Raw genomic sequence first — 18,717 nt, forward strand, 5'->3', positions numbered from 1 at the left:
GATTCAAAAGGAAGAACTTTATATTTCCTTTGGGGAGAAAAAATCTTTCAATATTCTTACTGAGATATACTTTTACGCAGTGTTCGAAAATTGTGCATGCAGAAATGGCCTATAAAAGTTGGAAGAAATTGATAGATATTTCCATATGAAAGGTGGGAAAAAAATGCTTACATTTGCATAATCGGTCTGGGCTTGGGTGCCAAAAGGTCCGGGTAGGGCATGTTGGAGGGTGGAGGGACCGGTGGCGTTACATTCTTGTACAAATTGGGCTGCGGCTTTTACAGGCAGTGTCGGTCTTGAATAGTCGATATTAAGGTTGGATTGGCCAGCGTATTTGGGTGGCTTCAGCCAGCGACCATACTGCACAACTGTCGCCTTCGCAGGGGGCGCATTATTGGCCCTCGCTTTCTTAGTGGGTGGAGGCGACAGACATTCTTCATAATTGGCCTTAAAAAGAAGAGAAAAAAGTTAGTATTGAAATAATTTGCTCCCTTTTTTAAAAGAAAGAAAGTTAGTATCATCATCCATGTAATTTTGTCTAGAAAGGCATTTATCACTAAGAAAGCACAACGTAAAAAAATTTCGTGAAATATACTAATTGCATCCTTTTTTGAATCTGAGAAAGAAGAATTATGGCTCACTGAGTCGTTCAAAATTCAGTCTATAAAAGTCAACCTAATTTATTATTTTTATGCGTTTCTGTTATTTTGTGGTTTTAATATGCCTTGAGCATGCCTTGTTTGATGCATTTAAAGTATTAACGGTATTTTTTATCTTTCCATATCCTTTTACGATAGCTGGTATTTACCCCACCTACAGAAAAAACAGACCGAGGAACAAAACACTCCCGGAAACTATCCCGGAGAACAGATCAAGAAAAATATCCCCTCCCCCCACCGAACGTGATAACCTACGGGTGAATGTGAGAATTAAGGCTTCCTGTGATGGTAAAAAGACAGTATCGTGTGTTTGTAGAAAGTCCCCCCTAATACTAAACGTTGAAAATGTAAATATTTAATCAAAGATTGAAGCAGTGATCTAAGCTATGGTTCTTTTTCAGTTATCCAATAAATAAAAACAGGTTTTTAGTCGCATCCCTTTGAATTTGTGAAATCTATGGAATCTAAACTGCTAACGATCAGGAAATGCTTTAAAAAGGGTCAGAGCTCATTACATGCCTCACATTGGAGTCTTGTGTCAAATCAGAGCGAGCTAATAACAACAGAGCGATGGATGTCTCAGTTAGAGAAAAGATTACAATTGAGAAAAGCCAAAATTTAACGAAAGGATAATTATTTCTTTTTGCGAGAATTTGGGATTGTAAAACAATGGTGGGAGGAGGTTAGGGTAAAAAGAATATATTTTATTTTTTTCATTGATTATAATGATGTTCGTATGGTTTGGGGGGGGGGTTGGGGTAAAGAAATATATTTATGTTTTAGCTGAATATACTGGAGGATGTCCAAGGAAAATAATTTTATTTGAAAATGTACTAAAACGGAACTTAAATGGTAAATTTTAGTTGCCAAGGCTTCTAATTCATCAATATTATCCATTCTAGTTGTTTACACTGTGTCAAAATACTTTCTGATAATTTAATCACATTGCATGTCCGTTATATACGAAATCTCAAGGGCGAATTGTTATGTAACGGGGAAAATTATATGTAAGCAGGCCGCTGATTGGCTGAGAAGGGGGATGTATCCGACTCGCTGATTGGCTGAGAAGGAAACACGTGATCTAACTGTTTCCGGGAAACTCATAACATTGAACAATTTTATCCACAACAACAAATGCTATTTCTGGATCATAACATTTGCACCGAGCAACAACAACAAGAAGGAAGTGTCATTGACCTGCCCCCATTAGACTCAATAATCCATGAACGGGACAAAGTTTCTGTTTTTCAAATTCTCACTGACAAAATCCATAAAAACATCAAATAAATCGAACAACACACATAACCATCCATGAAAACAACCATAACTGTGAGAAAATTCCTGGTTTTTCAAGTGAGAAAATTCCTGTTTTTTCATTCTCACTGAGAAAACCATAAACCACGTGGTGTAGTCACGTGTTTGACTATAATTGACGAAATTGACAAATTTATTCTAAAAAGAGTGAAAAAAAAGTAAGGAATGAGGGTGCCAGAAAAAATCTTGGAGGGGGGAGCCAGGTCCTCCCTGGATTCGCCACTGCTAACACTTACGCAAATACCTACTATCATCTGAATTCTAGTCCCTAACTCTGCCTAGCTGAAACAATCAAGCAGCACTATTTGATACACTTGACAGACTGAGTTCCATCATTTTACTTACGTTCCAATTCTAGAAATCGCATGAGGCGTAACCACGCTTCTACACAATTTCAAATTATAATTTAAAAATCATTTTGTAAGTTCAAAATTCTCAAATATCTCATTCTCGTATCACTTAAATAAAATCAGAAACAGAAGAAAAACAGGTAGGAAAAAAACAGAACCAGGATGAAATAGCTATTATAAAAACAGAAACAGAACAGAACAGGTAAATAAAAAAACAGGTCATCTGTTTCTGTTCTGTTTCTGTTTTTTTACATGAACAGAACAGAAACAGGTACTTTAAAAACAGAACAGAAACAGAAAACAGAAACAGTGCCCATGCTTAGTATTGAATAGGGGGCAAACCCCCTAATATACGTATTAAAAATATATGCATATAGAAGTTCGTTACGTGAGTTAATTTGTAAGTTATGTATTTTTGTTACTAATAAAAAGTTATGTATTTAATAATAAAATGTTACTAATGTTACTCCTCAACGCCTCGCTCTTTCCGCTAAAGTTAGAATCTTTCTCACAACTGTTTTTTTTAACAATAAAAAACTTCAGCGTAAAGAGCGAGGAGTTGAAGAGGGGACAGCCCCTTTATATACGGAATAATTTCTGTTCGTTTTAAGGTTTAATGTCACTCCTTACTTTCAGTTAAAAAAACTTGTTTTTTTATGTAATTACTATTTAAGGTAAATTAAAATATAGTTACCATTCCTGAATCAGCTACAAATGGCATTTTGTTTCTTACTAGAGAGCTTTTTAAACAAGTTTAACAAAATTTGGTTCACACAAGGCGTGGTTTGTTCTCCACTATGTTGCAGCTGCCGCTGCAACCACGAAAAGGAGTGCCATACAGAAAATAAGAAAGAAAAGCTTAGAAATATGAAAAAGAGTGAGAAGCAAAGGAATAAGAAAGAGGCGCAGTACCTTGATGAATCACTATTAGGACTTGTGACATCACCACGGGAAATCAATTTCTCAACCTTTTCGACTGATTTCCTGACATGCTCTCGAAATTTCGAGATAGAGGAACTACGACGCAGGCTGCCAAACTAAATAAAAAGAAGCACAAATGTGAGAAGCAAAAAGAGGAAAACGTGCAATAGCTTGAGACAGAAACTCAAGAAAAAGATAAACAAAGGAAACAAGGCAGAGCTCAGACAATTGCCATGGCAGAATCTTGAATAATAGTAAAATATAAATAAAATGTTGCGTGCGATTAGAATTCAGCAAAGCCTGCAACCGTGCTCGACACCATTATCATGACAAAGTAGTCGCTATGAAAAGGTTTTTATAATGAAAAAAATGTATTGAATGGATCATCGCTTGCGAAAAACAAAGAGAGAGAAAAACCTCAAGATGAAAAAAAAAGGGAAATGAAAAAAAAAAATCTTCTGTGGTGCTCAATCACAGTAGCAACAATTGTATATGTAGATATTGTATATAGATATTGTATATATATATATATATATATATATATATATATATATATATATATATATATATATATATATATATATATATATATATATATATATATATATATTAATTTATTTATTACCCGTCAAAAAAAGGTACAAAAGACGGATTATCACTAAAAAAGAAAAAACACACACAAAAAACAATTACAACACATTACAAATAATCGAACAAATTACAAAGACGAGAAACAAAAACTCAATTATACACTGCACTGCAGGTACGTAAGAAATTTTACTTTTTAAACTCCCAAGTACTGAAGAAACATAAGCAATACGATTGATAACTTCAATTCAACTAACCTAACCAACTAACAGCAAAATACTTGATAACTTCAGTTCAAAATCAACGGACTCAATCAACTAGTCTTAATATGACAAGAGATGGCAAAAAGACTAAATATGACAAGAGATGTGCAAATAAAATTAAATGGACAGCGATTTACTGCCTTAGCAAACGGTACCAAGGGTGGGACCGCAATTTTAAAATTTTTTAACAAGGTGCGAATTTCTTGTCCACGGCGGGAGCCGCAACAAGAACTTCACATACTTAAAAAACGCGGATCTGAGCTTTCTTTTCTCTGGCTCGGGAAAAATTCTCCAAAACGGGCTTAGATACAGGAAATGGGGAAGGGATACTGCGTTATAAAGTCGATCCAGAATTAAACGGTTGAAATGGATTTTAGATGAGACTACTCTACTGTAAGCAAAAGCCAGACGTTTACAGAGATGATCAATAAGAAGCGAGCGGGTAGTTTTTAGATCCTTTCCAATAGGTAAACCAAGGTAAATAATTTTTAACACAGGGGCTACAGATAGTTCTCCCAGCCTCAGAGACGAGACCTCTTCTTAGCGCAAGTTTAACAGAAGAATCTCCTACTTCCACCGATTAAATTCAAGCCCAATGTGACTTAATATGATTGTATTGTGGAGAAAGTGTTCTTTGTACCTGCGACTATGTGGCTGGGGTTCAGAATTTCATCAGCGTAAGCTATCATTGTAACGTCTTTGCCACGAGCTATGCATGTTGTCTTGATAGTAGACTGTGATTCAATAACACAAGTATTAAAGGGACAAGGAGACCTGGCTGATCCTCATCGATCATCCTTTTTTACTGGTGCAACATGAGTATCTCTGGATGAGAGCATAACGTCTTGTGTATATTTAGTAAGGGTTTAACCCTCGCCAGGACGTAAGAGTTCAGCCTGTAGGTGGTCGTGCATGTCTTTAATGGGTAATAGGATGTCCTTCTGTACACCTCTCTTTCCCATATCCAGAATGAGTTGGTCATGGGGAAGTGAGTCGTAGGCACGGCGGACGTCATGTAGACCTATAACAATGAACTCCTTTGTTTCAACAGCGTCAATCAAGACTGAAGCCAAAGCAGAAATGGCGTGCCCATAATCAAGACCCCTCTGAAACCCAAACTGGGAAGGGGGAGTCTAGCATTTTCCCTGGATTTCATCAATGACCAAAAGTTCAAAGATTTTGCAAAGCGTTGGTGCTACTGTGATCGGTCTGAACGAAGCACATTCCGAAGTACTTTTTCCTTTCTTCGAGACTGGCCTAAGCGACCCAGTACTGAATGCCGATGGTACGAGTCCAGTAGTGAAGATCATCTGAAAGAGAAGAGTTAGGTGTAACATGAAAGTTGGGCTGCAATGGCTAAGGTGAAGGGCGGATACACGGTCAATGCCAGCCGACTTCTTCTTTTTCAACCGTCGGACCGCGGACGCAACCTATGATTGGGTAACTATGAAATCTGTATCTGGAATTGATGAGAGGAGGGATGAAAGCTTTTCTTGGACAGAAATGTTAAGATCATGTTTTGGGGCTGAAAACTCATCAATGTAATTGTTTATCCATGTTAAAGATGGGATATCTGACTCGAGACCCGCTGACTCCTTCTTATCAAACATTTTCCATAACAGATTAGGTTATGGAAAATGTTTTTCAGAAAGATCAGATTTCAACTGCACACGGTGACGAGCAAGTTCCTTCCCAAATCTACGCTTAGATGCAACTCTAATCTCTTTAACTACTCCTGAGTGTGGTCTACCACATTCTTTCCATATCCCAGAACAAAAGGTAGCTCAGTCGTATTCTAGTTGTAACAAAGGGTTCGAAGACCATCTTTTTTCTTGGGTTTTTTATCTGGCATAAGACTCGGGTATTCCTTGAGAGTTAGAAAATAGACGAGCCTTGTTTAGTTCGGCATAATGAATATTAAGGCTTAGACGCGCATCTCTTTCATCACGATGAGAGAATTTCATAAGTAGGTCAAACGGTACGCGAATTTTTGACAGAACAAGATCACAAGAATCTTGAAACTTTTCTTTATCAATTTTACGCCAAACTGGAACCTCATGCCACCTCTGAGTGAATATCGACGAATTATTCGCAGCGGAAAACGAGGTAGGCCTACTGATAATACACTGAACTGGGAAATGATCCGAACTGAAACTATTCGGAAGGACAAGAACCTCACGTACTGGCAAAGAACTAGAGCTAACGATATGGTCTAGATTGGACGTAGAACCAGATTGGTGGATATACGAAAAGTTCTGGTTCTTCCGGTGAATAGTAAAACGGTTCTCAAGTATCCCTATTAGAATGCAACAACGACTATTTTGGGCACTAATGTCAACTTCTAAATTACAGTTAAAGTCACCCACTATTATGCACTCAAGGGAGGTTTAGTAGGTTTACATGTACATGTACTTAGTAAAATCAAATAAATTGTTAATAAAACTGTTAAATAAATTGTTAATAAAACTGTTATTCCATAATATTCCTGCAGGTTAATTAAACTGCAACTGTAATATTAATTAAATATTTGATTAAAGACACTGGGAAATTAGTAGAATAAACATAATCTGTTAAATTTATCACAATATAAAATATGTTCAGGTATGTCTAGCACAACTTTCAGTTGTACAAATTTATTTGATTTTACTAAGTACATGTCCAATATTAACAATTTATTTTTCAAACTTACAAATACAGTTATCCTGGTTAAGCTTCCAATGAGACTGTGCTGAGCAAATTCGTATCTGCTTTTAAATAAACCATACGTTCAGAAAATCACAACTCAGAAAAATCACAATTCCATACGTTCAGAAAGACATTCAATATTCACAATCACGACGTTTGTAATCCTTTATATCTATACTCTTTATCATACTTCTAGGTGTTAAATTAAAAAAAACTAGTTTATTTTTCAACTGAATGCAAGGAGCAACATTAAAACTTAAAACGAACAGAAATTATTCTGTATATCAGGGGGGGGGGCTTCCCCTTCCTCAACGCTCGATCTTTACCGTAAAGTCAACTAAACACCTCTAAAACAACTAAACACCTAAACCATTTTTTACGCTAAAGTCAACAAGACAACCATGTTTGAGCAGTCTTTCTTAAAAGATTATGACAAAAAGCCAAAGTTTAGCTTAAAGAGTGAACAAGGGGTTTCATGTCATCTCCAAAAGCATAGTTATGGGACCTTTCAACTATGCTGAATCAAAATGCTATATCAAATTTTTGATCGGATGTCTTTGGGGAAAAAGAGCTTGGGAGGAGGGCTCCAGTCTAATTCGTTTTATAATCTTTTCTCCTTTATTATAAAGGAGAAAAGATTATAAAACGAATCCAACTATTTCTATAAAGGCTTTATAGAAATAGTTGGAAAATGGGGATTTTGATAGCAGCATATTTTTGCAAAACATGGATGCAATATAACACCCTGGCTTACAGAAATAACCCGTCGTTAATAGCAGTCAAAAAAGAACACTGGATTTTTTGTATGGCGTCCAGTAAAACTTACAAGATATACCATAAAACCTTTTGCCTGAAGGAACAGCCACAGGTCCATCGATACAGTACTCCAAAGTGCTCTGATCACCTGGATTGGAAACAACACTGCACGCCATCTAGCGATGCCCATCAAAATCCTAATGCTAATTGTAAATGTTTTTGACATTTACAAACACAAGATTGAAGAAGAGATTCTTGTTTTTTCTGATATTGCCACGATTTTGGAAAAACGTCGATGAGTGACCTGTGGAACGTCATTTTGGCGTCAGAAATGAGAAATTGTATGTCACGAACATGCTTTTTTTCCGTTTTGCGAATATTTTTCTACCTAATACCTATTGCAAGCTAAAAGTCCATTTAAAAGATTCAAAATGAAACATTGGTCAAATGTGCAGAAAAACCGAGGGGTATTTGAATAATCATGAGCTTCAAGTTTGCAATTTAGCTTTAGACTAGCATTTAGCAGAGCGTGTAAAAAATGGGTTTTCTGAACGTCTCTAAAAGTCTAAGCGATTTACGATATTGAACATATTAAAAAAAAATTAAAATGGGTTAAAAATAGGTCACAAAACCAAACTTATCTGTCACAGCCCTGAGCAATCAACAGTACTTGGAAAAAAACCAAAGAAATACGACAAATTTCGCAGATAGCCTACCTATTTGATAATTTTGTGAATTTTAATATGACGCCATAGTAGGTATCCAAAATTATTCTATCAAGCCAGGTTTGTTGTTTTTATTATTCAGTCTGAGATGAATGGTTTGGAATATCTGACAATCGCTTGTAGTCTTAGTTCATTAAGTAATTATTTAATTATTCGGGATTGTTTCTTTAATGACTTTAATATTTAAACAGTCTAATATACAATTCTTTTTAATATTTTGGTAGACGTAGGCAATAACCGAAAGAAAAGTTAGCAACTCTCACAAGCAAAAAAAGTACCACAATCAGTTGTTTAAATCAGAAGATAATCTGATACAAAACGAATTCAACGTTCTTTGGTGAAAGGCTAGAGCGAATTGGGACCCATAGAAATAGTTTTCTTAGAATAGAATGTTTGTGTAAAACTATAATTACAATAATCTATAAGACAAAAATTTGAGACTCCCAGAAAGCTGAAGATGAGTACCCACCATGGGTGTAGCTACAAATTTTTTCTGGGTAGGGGTGGTTTTCTGATTTAGTTGTTTGCGTTTAACGAATTTAAATATTTAACATTTAAACGCATGAGAATTATAATGTTAGTGTATATAACAGATAAATAGCTCAAAACACATTGTATATTTGCCATTTGAAATTTTTTGAAGTCAGATTAATAAATTTAATAAAACGCAAACACAATAGAAATAATTAATAAAGCAGATACATTGGTGCTTGTGATGTGAACATACCAATCGTCAGATGAACATAAATTGTCAAAATTTTCGTTGTTTCCTTAAAACATTTACGATTTTTGGCATTATCTGATCTATTTGAGAATGGGGTACATTTGCATGAGCACAGCAAAATAAACTCAAGTTGACATCTATAAAATTGCTTAATACTCAGTATATTTGTTTGTCTTAGTATATTTTTTGTCTTTATTTTGTTACGAAATTTTCTTTTTGGAACAAAAGTGTAAATTTGTTCTTAGAATGTCCACACCTAGATAAATTCTTAGACCGCAAGCTTAAGATGTTTGGTTTGAATATCATTTAATTTTGTTAGAATCTCATATATGAAGACGCCATTCATTTTGTCACACAGGTGCATCATCACTATTTCAGCTAAATTGGTATTGGTATGAAAAGTGGTATGAAATGGTATGAAATGGTATGTATTGGTATGAAAAGTGGTATAAAAAAATTGGTATGAAAAGTGATACGAATAAGGAACTGTTTAGTCATGAACAGTTCCCATTTTTCAGCTTCCTTATCTCTTTCATGTTTCAGCTATTCAGTTATGAACAGCCCTCTAATTCTCACTTTTCTTTGTTTAACACGACTTAAAGAATAAAGATTGGTGTAAATATTTATAAAATTAATTGAAAATATATTCCCAAGCAGGGTTGGACGAATATGAGACATAAATGAAGTTTGATTTAATCTGGCATTCCAAAAATTTTATAGTCATCGCCGTTTCTCATTTTTTTTAAAAAGAATACCTTTATATTCTCCTCCAAATCTCACAAGGGGAAGCCAGCTCCCCATCTTTGGAGAAGAGTGTAAAGTACATTGTGGCATCATTATAGGGAGCTTTTCAGATCTTCTGCAAAACATCTATATTATTTTCGAATAGCAAATTTCTTTGTTTTTGTTTATTTTTCACTCCTTTTCTTATGTATAGAGTTTTTCATCCTTGTACGCTTACTTTCTTGTGTGTTTAGCTATTTAGAACATTTTCCCCATCGAAAAAATAATGCAGATGTGAGGCTGAAATTCCAAAAAATTTTAAAGTCCATCTTATTCATAGTCAAGGCCGTACCTAGGGAAGGGGTTTACCCCCCCCCTCCCCGCGATGTTGTCCCCGACTCGTAAAAACGTAAAAAAAAATTATATAAAAATATTTTGACGCGTTTTCCAGTTTTTTTTTGTAAATCCCTCCACCCCCCAATAGAAATCCCGGATATGGCCTTGTTCATAGTCCTAAGAGCTTTACTCCGATAATTGTATACTTCTATACTATGATCTCATTTGCAGCTAAGCGAATCTGTAAGTTAATCGAGTGCTACGAAGCTAAAATCTATAAATTTAAACCTTGAGCAAAATTTTTTCTTTTGTAAAAACTAACAGAATATTCGCAACTAAACACCAATATATCACTATGACACAAATCCATTAATAACGTAATAACGTAATCCGTAATAACGTTTAATCCGTTTGGAAATCCCCATATCATTCAAACTTAAACATTATTTGCTATGTGTTTGCTAGAGCAGCCATGTCATCTAAAGACACAAAGAAGAAAAATAATGGAAAAAAAGACACTGCAATATTTTCCTTTTGCCCTCCAATCTTTTTGTCCCCTAAAGAAGGCACTAGAACTTCAGATTTCCATTCGAAGAATCCCTTCCCCCATATTCTAGGACCATGGGTTGATAATCACCCCTAAAAAAAGAAAAAAAAAATCGCATTCTTGATCTTTCTTCCGGCAAAAAATACAAAATCCATATTTTTGTAGATGTTTCATAGCCAAAAAGATCTAAATCTATGTCTCAGCTGTGATTCGGAAAGAACCGACAAACAGCTCAACCAATTGTTATTGTTGTTTTACTGACTATAAATTTGTTCTGGTACGATATCGTATTGCTTAATCAATACGTATCACATTATTTGTAATCAATAACGTATTGTTGTATGTAATCAAAACGCAATCAATATAGTATTGTTTTATATAATCAATACGTAATCAATATCGTATTGTTTTATATAATCAATCAATACGTAATCAATATCGTATTGTTTAATCAAAGCATATGACAATTCAAACAAAGAATAAAAGGATGCATTGTTTGGTTTTTCAGCTTCTGAAAAACCAATTCCTCATAGTGAAGAAATCAGAACAATCATATAATTCAAATCTGTCAGCAGTGGCGTAATTCCGTCAAAATCGCGGAGGGGGGGGGGGGTCAAAGTTGGATCCAATTCTCCCAAATCAAGTGAAAACGACATTAAAAACTGAAAAATGAGCCATATAATAACATAAAGGCAAAGATATGCTAAAGAAAACTGACGCGTTTTTGTGGATGCTTGGATTATGCAAGGCTTATCTTAGCTTTCACAAGATTTTTGAATAGAATAAATTTCAGCTGGGAGGGAGGAAGCAAACTGGGGTCTAAGAGGGCGCAAACTGAGGTGTTTAAGGGGTAGGTACCCCCTGCGCCATAGAAATTTATGATCCTGTCTGTCAGATATGCCGAAAGCAGTCGAAAACGCAATATTATATCCTAAATTTTAAGAAGCTTTCTCATCTAACGAGGAAAATACATTATCTCAACAAAGTTTCAACACTTGGATATGTGACTAAAATGTGGCACAATTCTAGGACTCACAATTAAAGAGATACTATCCCTGGACATCCAGAAATAGTTAGTTTTTTGTCTCTACATAATACGAAACTCCTTGCCGTCCCCCCCTAAATTTTCATGAACTGAACCTGCTGTGTACAATTAGATGAAGCTTCTAACATGAAACAGTCAATGAAGCTCTTGAATTACGAAGCTGTTATATTTTACTTGGGAACATTTCAATATAACGAACAGAAATTGAAAACTTGCAAAGATTTCAAGTTTATTTCTCTAATTAAAGAATTACTGATAAGATTTGCAAAGAACAGTTTGTTTCATTTGTGAGTAGGACAGCAAAGGCCGAAAAAAATCGTTATGTTGAGAAACAATGGTCAAAAAAGGAATCTGTTACTCCAGGAACTATTTTTTTTTCTCTAACTCCTCCATTAGTGCAGCTTGATAGTATATTTTTACCATAAAACTTGGGCTAAAGAAGAAAAGAATATTCTCAGGTAGCACGTAAAACTTGTAACACGTAACACATAAAACGTCAGGTTCACACGTAAAACTTGGGCTTATAAAGAGCTTCGTGAAACCGATAGATACAAGTGGGCTTTTTCTATTTAAGACATGTTTTTTTAAACAGAGTGAAGAAAAAATTAAAGAAGGTGCATATCTGTTGTTCCCAAACCAGAAAATTCTTGAAATATAAAATATTGTAAGAAAAGCTGAGTGTTTTGAGAAAAAAATAGCCTGGGTATTCTAGCATAAAAGTGAACCCAGCATGAGTGTGCATACACCTTCGGGCTGCAATATTCCGTTGAAGATACACATATTTTATATTTTTCATATTATGATTCGTTTCCTTGAAATTGGGCACCTTCAGCCGTTCACTGTTTAGGTACTAATCTTTCGTCAGGGGTTATTTTGTATTTTATTTAGGGACATTTTTTGCCAAGTTAAGCCCCCCCCCCCCTTAAAAAAAAGTACTTTGGGCAAATATTTAGCGGATGGCCTCTTCGGAAGGAAAAATGCAATATAATAAAAGTATTCCCATTAAATTCCTTATTTCGAGCTCTTTCTAAACATCCAGATCACTTTTCTAACAATGCACCCCGCCCTCCCTGATGGTCCTAGATATAGCCCTGCGAATAAATGAAAACTAGCAGGAAACACAAAACAATGAAATTTTTATATTATAATATGCAGCATGTTCCTATTCATCAGAATCTATTCATTATCTACTGTTTTAAAATTGTTTCAATTAATATTTATATTCACAAATTTATTGTTTTATTTCAACAGCTGCCCCTTCCGTCGAAATCATTTCCCGGAATTTCCGGAAACGTTTCCCGGAAAACACGCGGAAAAAAGCCTTCAGATAATTCCCCCGGAACATATCGACTTGAAAAATTTCGCAAAGAGAATATTATAGTAATTCTACAATAATTTAGTATTATATAATATAATAATAATATAATAGTAATTCTGTTAAATCCACCCAGTGTAAAGTTTACCCTGGAAAATTCATCCCCGAGAAATTTTCCTCCCCAAGGAAGATTTTCCCTAAAGAAATCCATTCCATGCACATCGCATCCCACGTCGTCTATTGCAAAAAAGTACAATAATACGGAATAGTAGCTTTCCATATTGAAAGCTATCCAGTCGACAACACATAAATCCGTTTTAACAAAGAAGAATGACGTCATAACGAGATTCTAAACAAATACGGAAAATATTATTAGGGCTATACACAAAACCATAGGGGGGGGGGGAGAGGGGGCACATTATAATAAAAGCAGCCATACTTTGGAAAAGGTATAAAGTAAGGAATTAATTGATTCTACTCTTACTTTATTAGCATGCTTACTTGAGAAGAGGCCAACCACTAAACATTTACCGGGTTTTGAATGTTTCTACCCCGACCCATGTTTTATACCCATGTTCTGGTTATTTTTATTCGATCGCAATTCATCTTTTAGATACATCACTTGAAGGACATGTTGTTAATAGGTTTTTAATCTTTTCTAGGGCTAATTTAGCTGTCCTACAGGGTGCCTATTTATGGCCTTTTTTCTTATGTATGTTCACAAAAAGTACGCTTTATATTTCGTTTTACACCAACTCATATCTTATAGGATTTAATATTTGTCCACTGATACTCAGCTATAGAAATTTCTTATTTAGGTTATTGTTATTTAGGGTAGTTTTTGTTTTGTTATTTGGGGCTTAATCTTTGTTCCATCCAAAAAATATCATTCCCCTCTTATTTAAATAGAAGATAAACCTAAAAAAAAGACAAAAAAAAAAAATACACAAAATAGTAATAACTAGCGTATAATAAATTAAAATACATTTCCAAAGAGTCAAAAAACAACACGCATAGAAAAGAAACTCCCGGAAAAAGATAAAAGCAAGCTAAATAAATTCAAACTATAGAAACTAATCAACAAAATAAAATACAACGAAAGAAATATAATAAATACAAGTAAAATGCTTAATTTAGAAGCCATTAACACAATTAAAGAATTTAATACGCTCTTAGGTTTATAATTAGACAATAGCCTATTCCACAAGTTCTCATTTCAGTCGGCAATTTCGAGATGAAGGCATTGATCAAAGAGCAAAAAGAGACATTACTTTCCTAGTCTCGTGTAGATCAGCATGGTATAATTTCATAGAGCTACGCCAGTGGCGTCTTTTCATATCAGCCAAAAACATTATTCCTTAAGCTAAAGTCAGAAAGGGAATCCAAATAACCCCGCCATTTTAGAACCTGATTGATTGTTCTGGGTAAACTTTTTAGCCATTAAAAAGTACAAAAATCTAAATTCCTTCTAATATGGTTCTCCCCTGTTTTAAATTTTAGCCAAAGGAACAAAACGAAAATTTCTTGAGTCAAAAGATTTTTTTTAAGTAGTCCTTCTGTTTCCCAGTGAATTGATGTTGATATTTTTCGTTAACTAGTGGGACTCGCTAGATTAATTAATTGAGGTCCAAGGTACTTCTCATCGTTCTTAATAATATTGTAAAAAGCTAAACGCTACTTTCAAATTTGCAAAAGATTTGTATTCAACCTCACTGGCGGAGCCAGAGGGTCGGGGAGGACCCAAGGTCTCCCCATGAATTTTTCTGATGCCCTTATCCCGTTTTTTTTCAGTTTTTTATTCTTTTTTTTAAATAAATTTGTCAATTTGGTAAATTATTGGCACCCTGGTCACAACCCCCCCTCCCCAAGATTTTACCCTAGATCCACCTTTGTTTAACCTCTGACATCTAATGAGCTTTCATCCATTTTGTGTATAATTGTACCAGTCAAAGAAACAAATTCTCCAAATTCAAACGGAATATTTTGCGCATAAGTTTACCAGTGGAAGAAATGAGTTCTCCAAATAGGAAAAGAAAAGGTATCAAATCTAATATTTTCTGACAAATCTGGAACAAAGCCGTCCTTTATGTTTTGTTAACCAAGCAATTATGAAGAATAATAATTTCAAAATTGAAAAAGTGAAAACATAAAAGAGGTAACAATTTAGCCTTCGTTGTACTAAAATTAGAAAGTTAAGTATTGCAGAGAAACCTATATTAAAAACATATATTAAACAAAATCAAAACATAGTGTTCCTAAGATAAGTAGGTATAGCTAAATCCCTTTTAATTAGTTAAAATTTTTAGGATCTTTTGATAGATCTCAGGAGTTGATTAGACCCTAAAGTGATAAGTTTTTTTTTTTTTAATTCAGCTAAGAAAAATAAGATAAAGAGCACAATAAAACAGGAAGAAGAAAAGCACAAACCCTGAAAAGGAAAAACTGACAAACTGGGCTGGAGGCACATGAGAGAATTTCCCTGGCGAAGGGGAATGTTGAAAACAAACAAAGTGCTTTGCAAATTGACGCATCTTTGGTTTTTATGGAGAAGCAAGGCCGTAAAAAGAAACATAGCAAGATAGATTGGAGATCTAAGTTATCAGTAAACGTTTTATAATGTCTTATTATTATAAAGCAACAAACGTCTCTAACGCCTAACCAATCACAATTGGTTATGTAATCGGTATATATAAATGAGGGAGAAGGAGGCATTCTAGAACAAAAGGAGATACATATTTAGATTGCTAATTATCATGGTTTGGTTTGTGTTTTTAACAATCCAACCCCCCACCCCCTCTAATGGTCTTATATATCCTTAGGCTATACAGAGAACTTTACAAAAAAATTATGGAATTTTTGCTTTATAATATGCAGGAAGTACCAATCATCATATTTCCTTTTATTTACGCTTTAAGCTTAGTAAAAGAGTGAAGAGTTTATATAGTAAGTTTCCAAGTGATGGACCATATGAAAACGAAACGATTATTCGGGAAGGGTGGAAGGCATTAAAGAAGGAATTCAAGGGATGATAAATGGAGGCCTTGTATGAAATTTCCAAGGATTTGGAAGAAGCTAGCAGACGGCGTAATAGTAACATATTGTATTGATCCTGTAAAGCTACTTTGAATTAGTTTTCATCAATTATTTTGTTACTTTTCCTACATAACCTAAGACAATATGGGACCATTAGAGGAGGGAAGGAGATCAACTATCAAAAACGTCAATCGAACCATGAAAATAAGCATAAAATTAGCAATCTAAAAAAGTGTTCCTTTTGGCCTAGCACGCCTCTTCTGAAGAGACCCAATTATAGACCTTTACACTTCTAAGATATCATTTTTGGAAGAAGGGGGGACTTAATATTTTTTGTTGGGGGAAGGGGGCAAAAAGTTTTCCATCTTGTTCATAAAACAATATACACTCCAATTTTTTATGCCTGTCACACAGGCTTTTCGGCTGGCTTAGTTACATGTCAGTCAGTGAGTAATATGCTGGGTATGATTTTAAGTATTTATATGTAATTCATAGAGTGTATTATTGTATTATTAGTAATGTTTTAGTCACTAATAATTATTAGTAACCAATAATCAGTGTTTTAGTAGAATCTTAGCCAACTTTTTGTTATTGGACGAGAATAACGTAATCCACTTTCGAACGCAGATAAAAATCCAACAAAAGATCCAAAAGAATAAAAAGATCCAATGTTTAACAACAGGCTGTTTTGCAACGCCTAAAGACATGGTTATTGAGATTTTATGGGCAAAAAACAAAAGCAGATCAGCTAACGATAAGACGACAACTTGCCATCAATTCATGAAAATTAGGGTGGGGGACGATATTTATTTATTTTTAAATTATGGGGGGTGAGGGCAATTTTGTTATTTTTTCAATTCCTTCAATGAAAAAAAGGCATTTTTCAATGAAAATACAAAATTGAGCATTTTTAACATCAAGTGGAGGGGGCCGACCCGCCACACCTACCCTAAACATCTAGGGAGCACATTCCCCCTAATTGAGGCCAAATGTACAACAAAACTGTTTATTCAAGAAATAATCACAAAACTTAATTTCCCATTGGATAATCTATTTGGCATTTGTCTATAAAACACTAACTAAACTGGGCTTAAGAAATTCTGAATGAAGATCAAATTGTACGATCGACAATAAGAATCTCAAAGGTTAATTTTAATTCACAAGTTGATTGTCTGGATCTGACTTTCATTGGTTATACTATTATCAGATTCTAATCTGGATTTTCGAATGAAATAATATATAGATTTTTGAATAAAATAATAAATAAAAGGAATATTTACTAACCGATAGTTTTCTGGGGGAATCAATACTAAGAAAATCATTCATGCGAAATCAACTTTTAACTTCGAACACTTTGCCAAAATTCCATTGACTATCACTCTGTTGAATTTTGGATTTCAAACAGCATACTAACTCGAAAGTATTTTTATTGCCACAGATGATCGCTAAGAGTATGGATAACTTTTAAGAGTGGAAACTGACACAAAAAACGATCAGTGCCATATTGCATTTGGCGACACTTGGCATTTTTCAAGCTTTGCAATCGTTTTTCTGTCAGGAACTTAGATTAGGCACTTATTACTACCCTTAATTTACCAATTACATTAATTAAATTAATTATTCATAGTCTTATACTGAAATGCCAAGTGCCACCAAATGTTAGATGGCGTTGATTACTTTTTTTTGTGCCAACACCACTTCTCACTCTTATAAGTTACCGGTAATCTTCGGACGATCCGACAATCCAGGCCAAGAATCGATATAGAGAAGGCAAACCCCCATAAATCCCATATAGCGCGGTTACCACTTATCGGGGTTATTGACACGTCAACGTCAATAAGCAGGTTAAAGCTGTCATCTAACCCATTTTATCCATCAAGGTACGCAACTTCAAGATCTCCAATCTATTTTATTATGTGTTCATGGTGCAGTATATTACATAGAAACACTAAGCGAAAGAGAAGTGAGAAAATGTCATAAAATACCCTTCACAAAGCGCCTTACTGAAGCTTTAAAGCTAACATGACTACCCTTACTCCTTGCCTTAACCTTAAGCGGGTAGTGTGAAACGTCAAAATATAGAAAGAAAAGCAGCTAGGGTATGCAAATTTATCCGTTTGAATATTCAGAAGAAAAGTTTTAAATAAAGTGTAAAACAACGAAACGGCACACTGGTCTCAGAAAAAGAAACAGAAGCAGAAAAATACGCTAATAGAAAAAAATTATAAGAAGTGCTGAAAATTCAGGAAAATTAAAAAAGAAATCGAAGCACAAACGTACGCAGTTCCGGATGAAAGGAAGAGACAATGATAATAATAAATAAAAATTATAAGAAGTGCTGGAAGAGAAGTGAAGAAAGAGACAATAATAATAGAAAAAACTATAAAAAGTGCTGAAAAATTCAGGAAAAATTTAAAAAGAAATAAAAGCACAAACGTACGCAGTTCCGAGTGAAGGAAGAGACAATAATAATGAAATAAATTACAAGAAGCGCTGAAAATTTCAGGAGAATTTAGGATTTAAGAAGGGGTGAGGTTTCATTCTGAGTACGTCTCTGAATGTAAGGCACATAAGCTATTCTTGTGAGCTTAATAAAATTTGTAATTTTAATTCTTCTCAATTTAAATACTTTTATACAAATAAGAAACTAAATTTTGAGCAATTTTTTCACTTTCTTTTTTTATTTATTTATCTTGAATAAATCGAACACAGAATAAAAGTTAAAGTTCCAAC

General features: G+C 34.4%; 1 protein-coding gene across 5 annotated transcripts in view; it reads right to left on the reverse strand.

The window, feature by feature from the left end:
- Positions 1 to 18,717, reverse strand: part of Klc (kinesin light chain) — a 146,634-nt gene that overhangs the window by 20,909 nt on the left and 107,008 nt on the right. For 4 of the 5 annotated variants that reach the window (XM_089092014.1, XM_089092013.1, XM_089092012.1 and 1 more), the window contains exon 10: positions 3,236 to 3,360. The exons of the other annotated variant lie outside the window; for it this stretch is intronic. In XM_089092014.1, coding sequence (XP_088948140.1) covers positions 3,236 to 3,360 — 125 coding nt within the window. The remainder of the gene's footprint in view (positions 1 to 3,235; positions 3,361 to 18,717) is intronic. 5 annotated transcript variants of the gene reach the window in all.

This window comes from Artemia sp. Qi Xiang Cuo, chromosome 7 (genome assembly GCF_049724085.1).
Source record: "Artemia sp. Qi Xiang Cuo chromosome 7, ASM4972408v1, whole genome shotgun sequence".
NCBI classification, from domain to species: Eukaryota; Metazoa; Arthropoda; class Branchiopoda; order Anostraca; family Artemiidae; genus Artemia; species Artemia sp. Qi Xiang Cuo.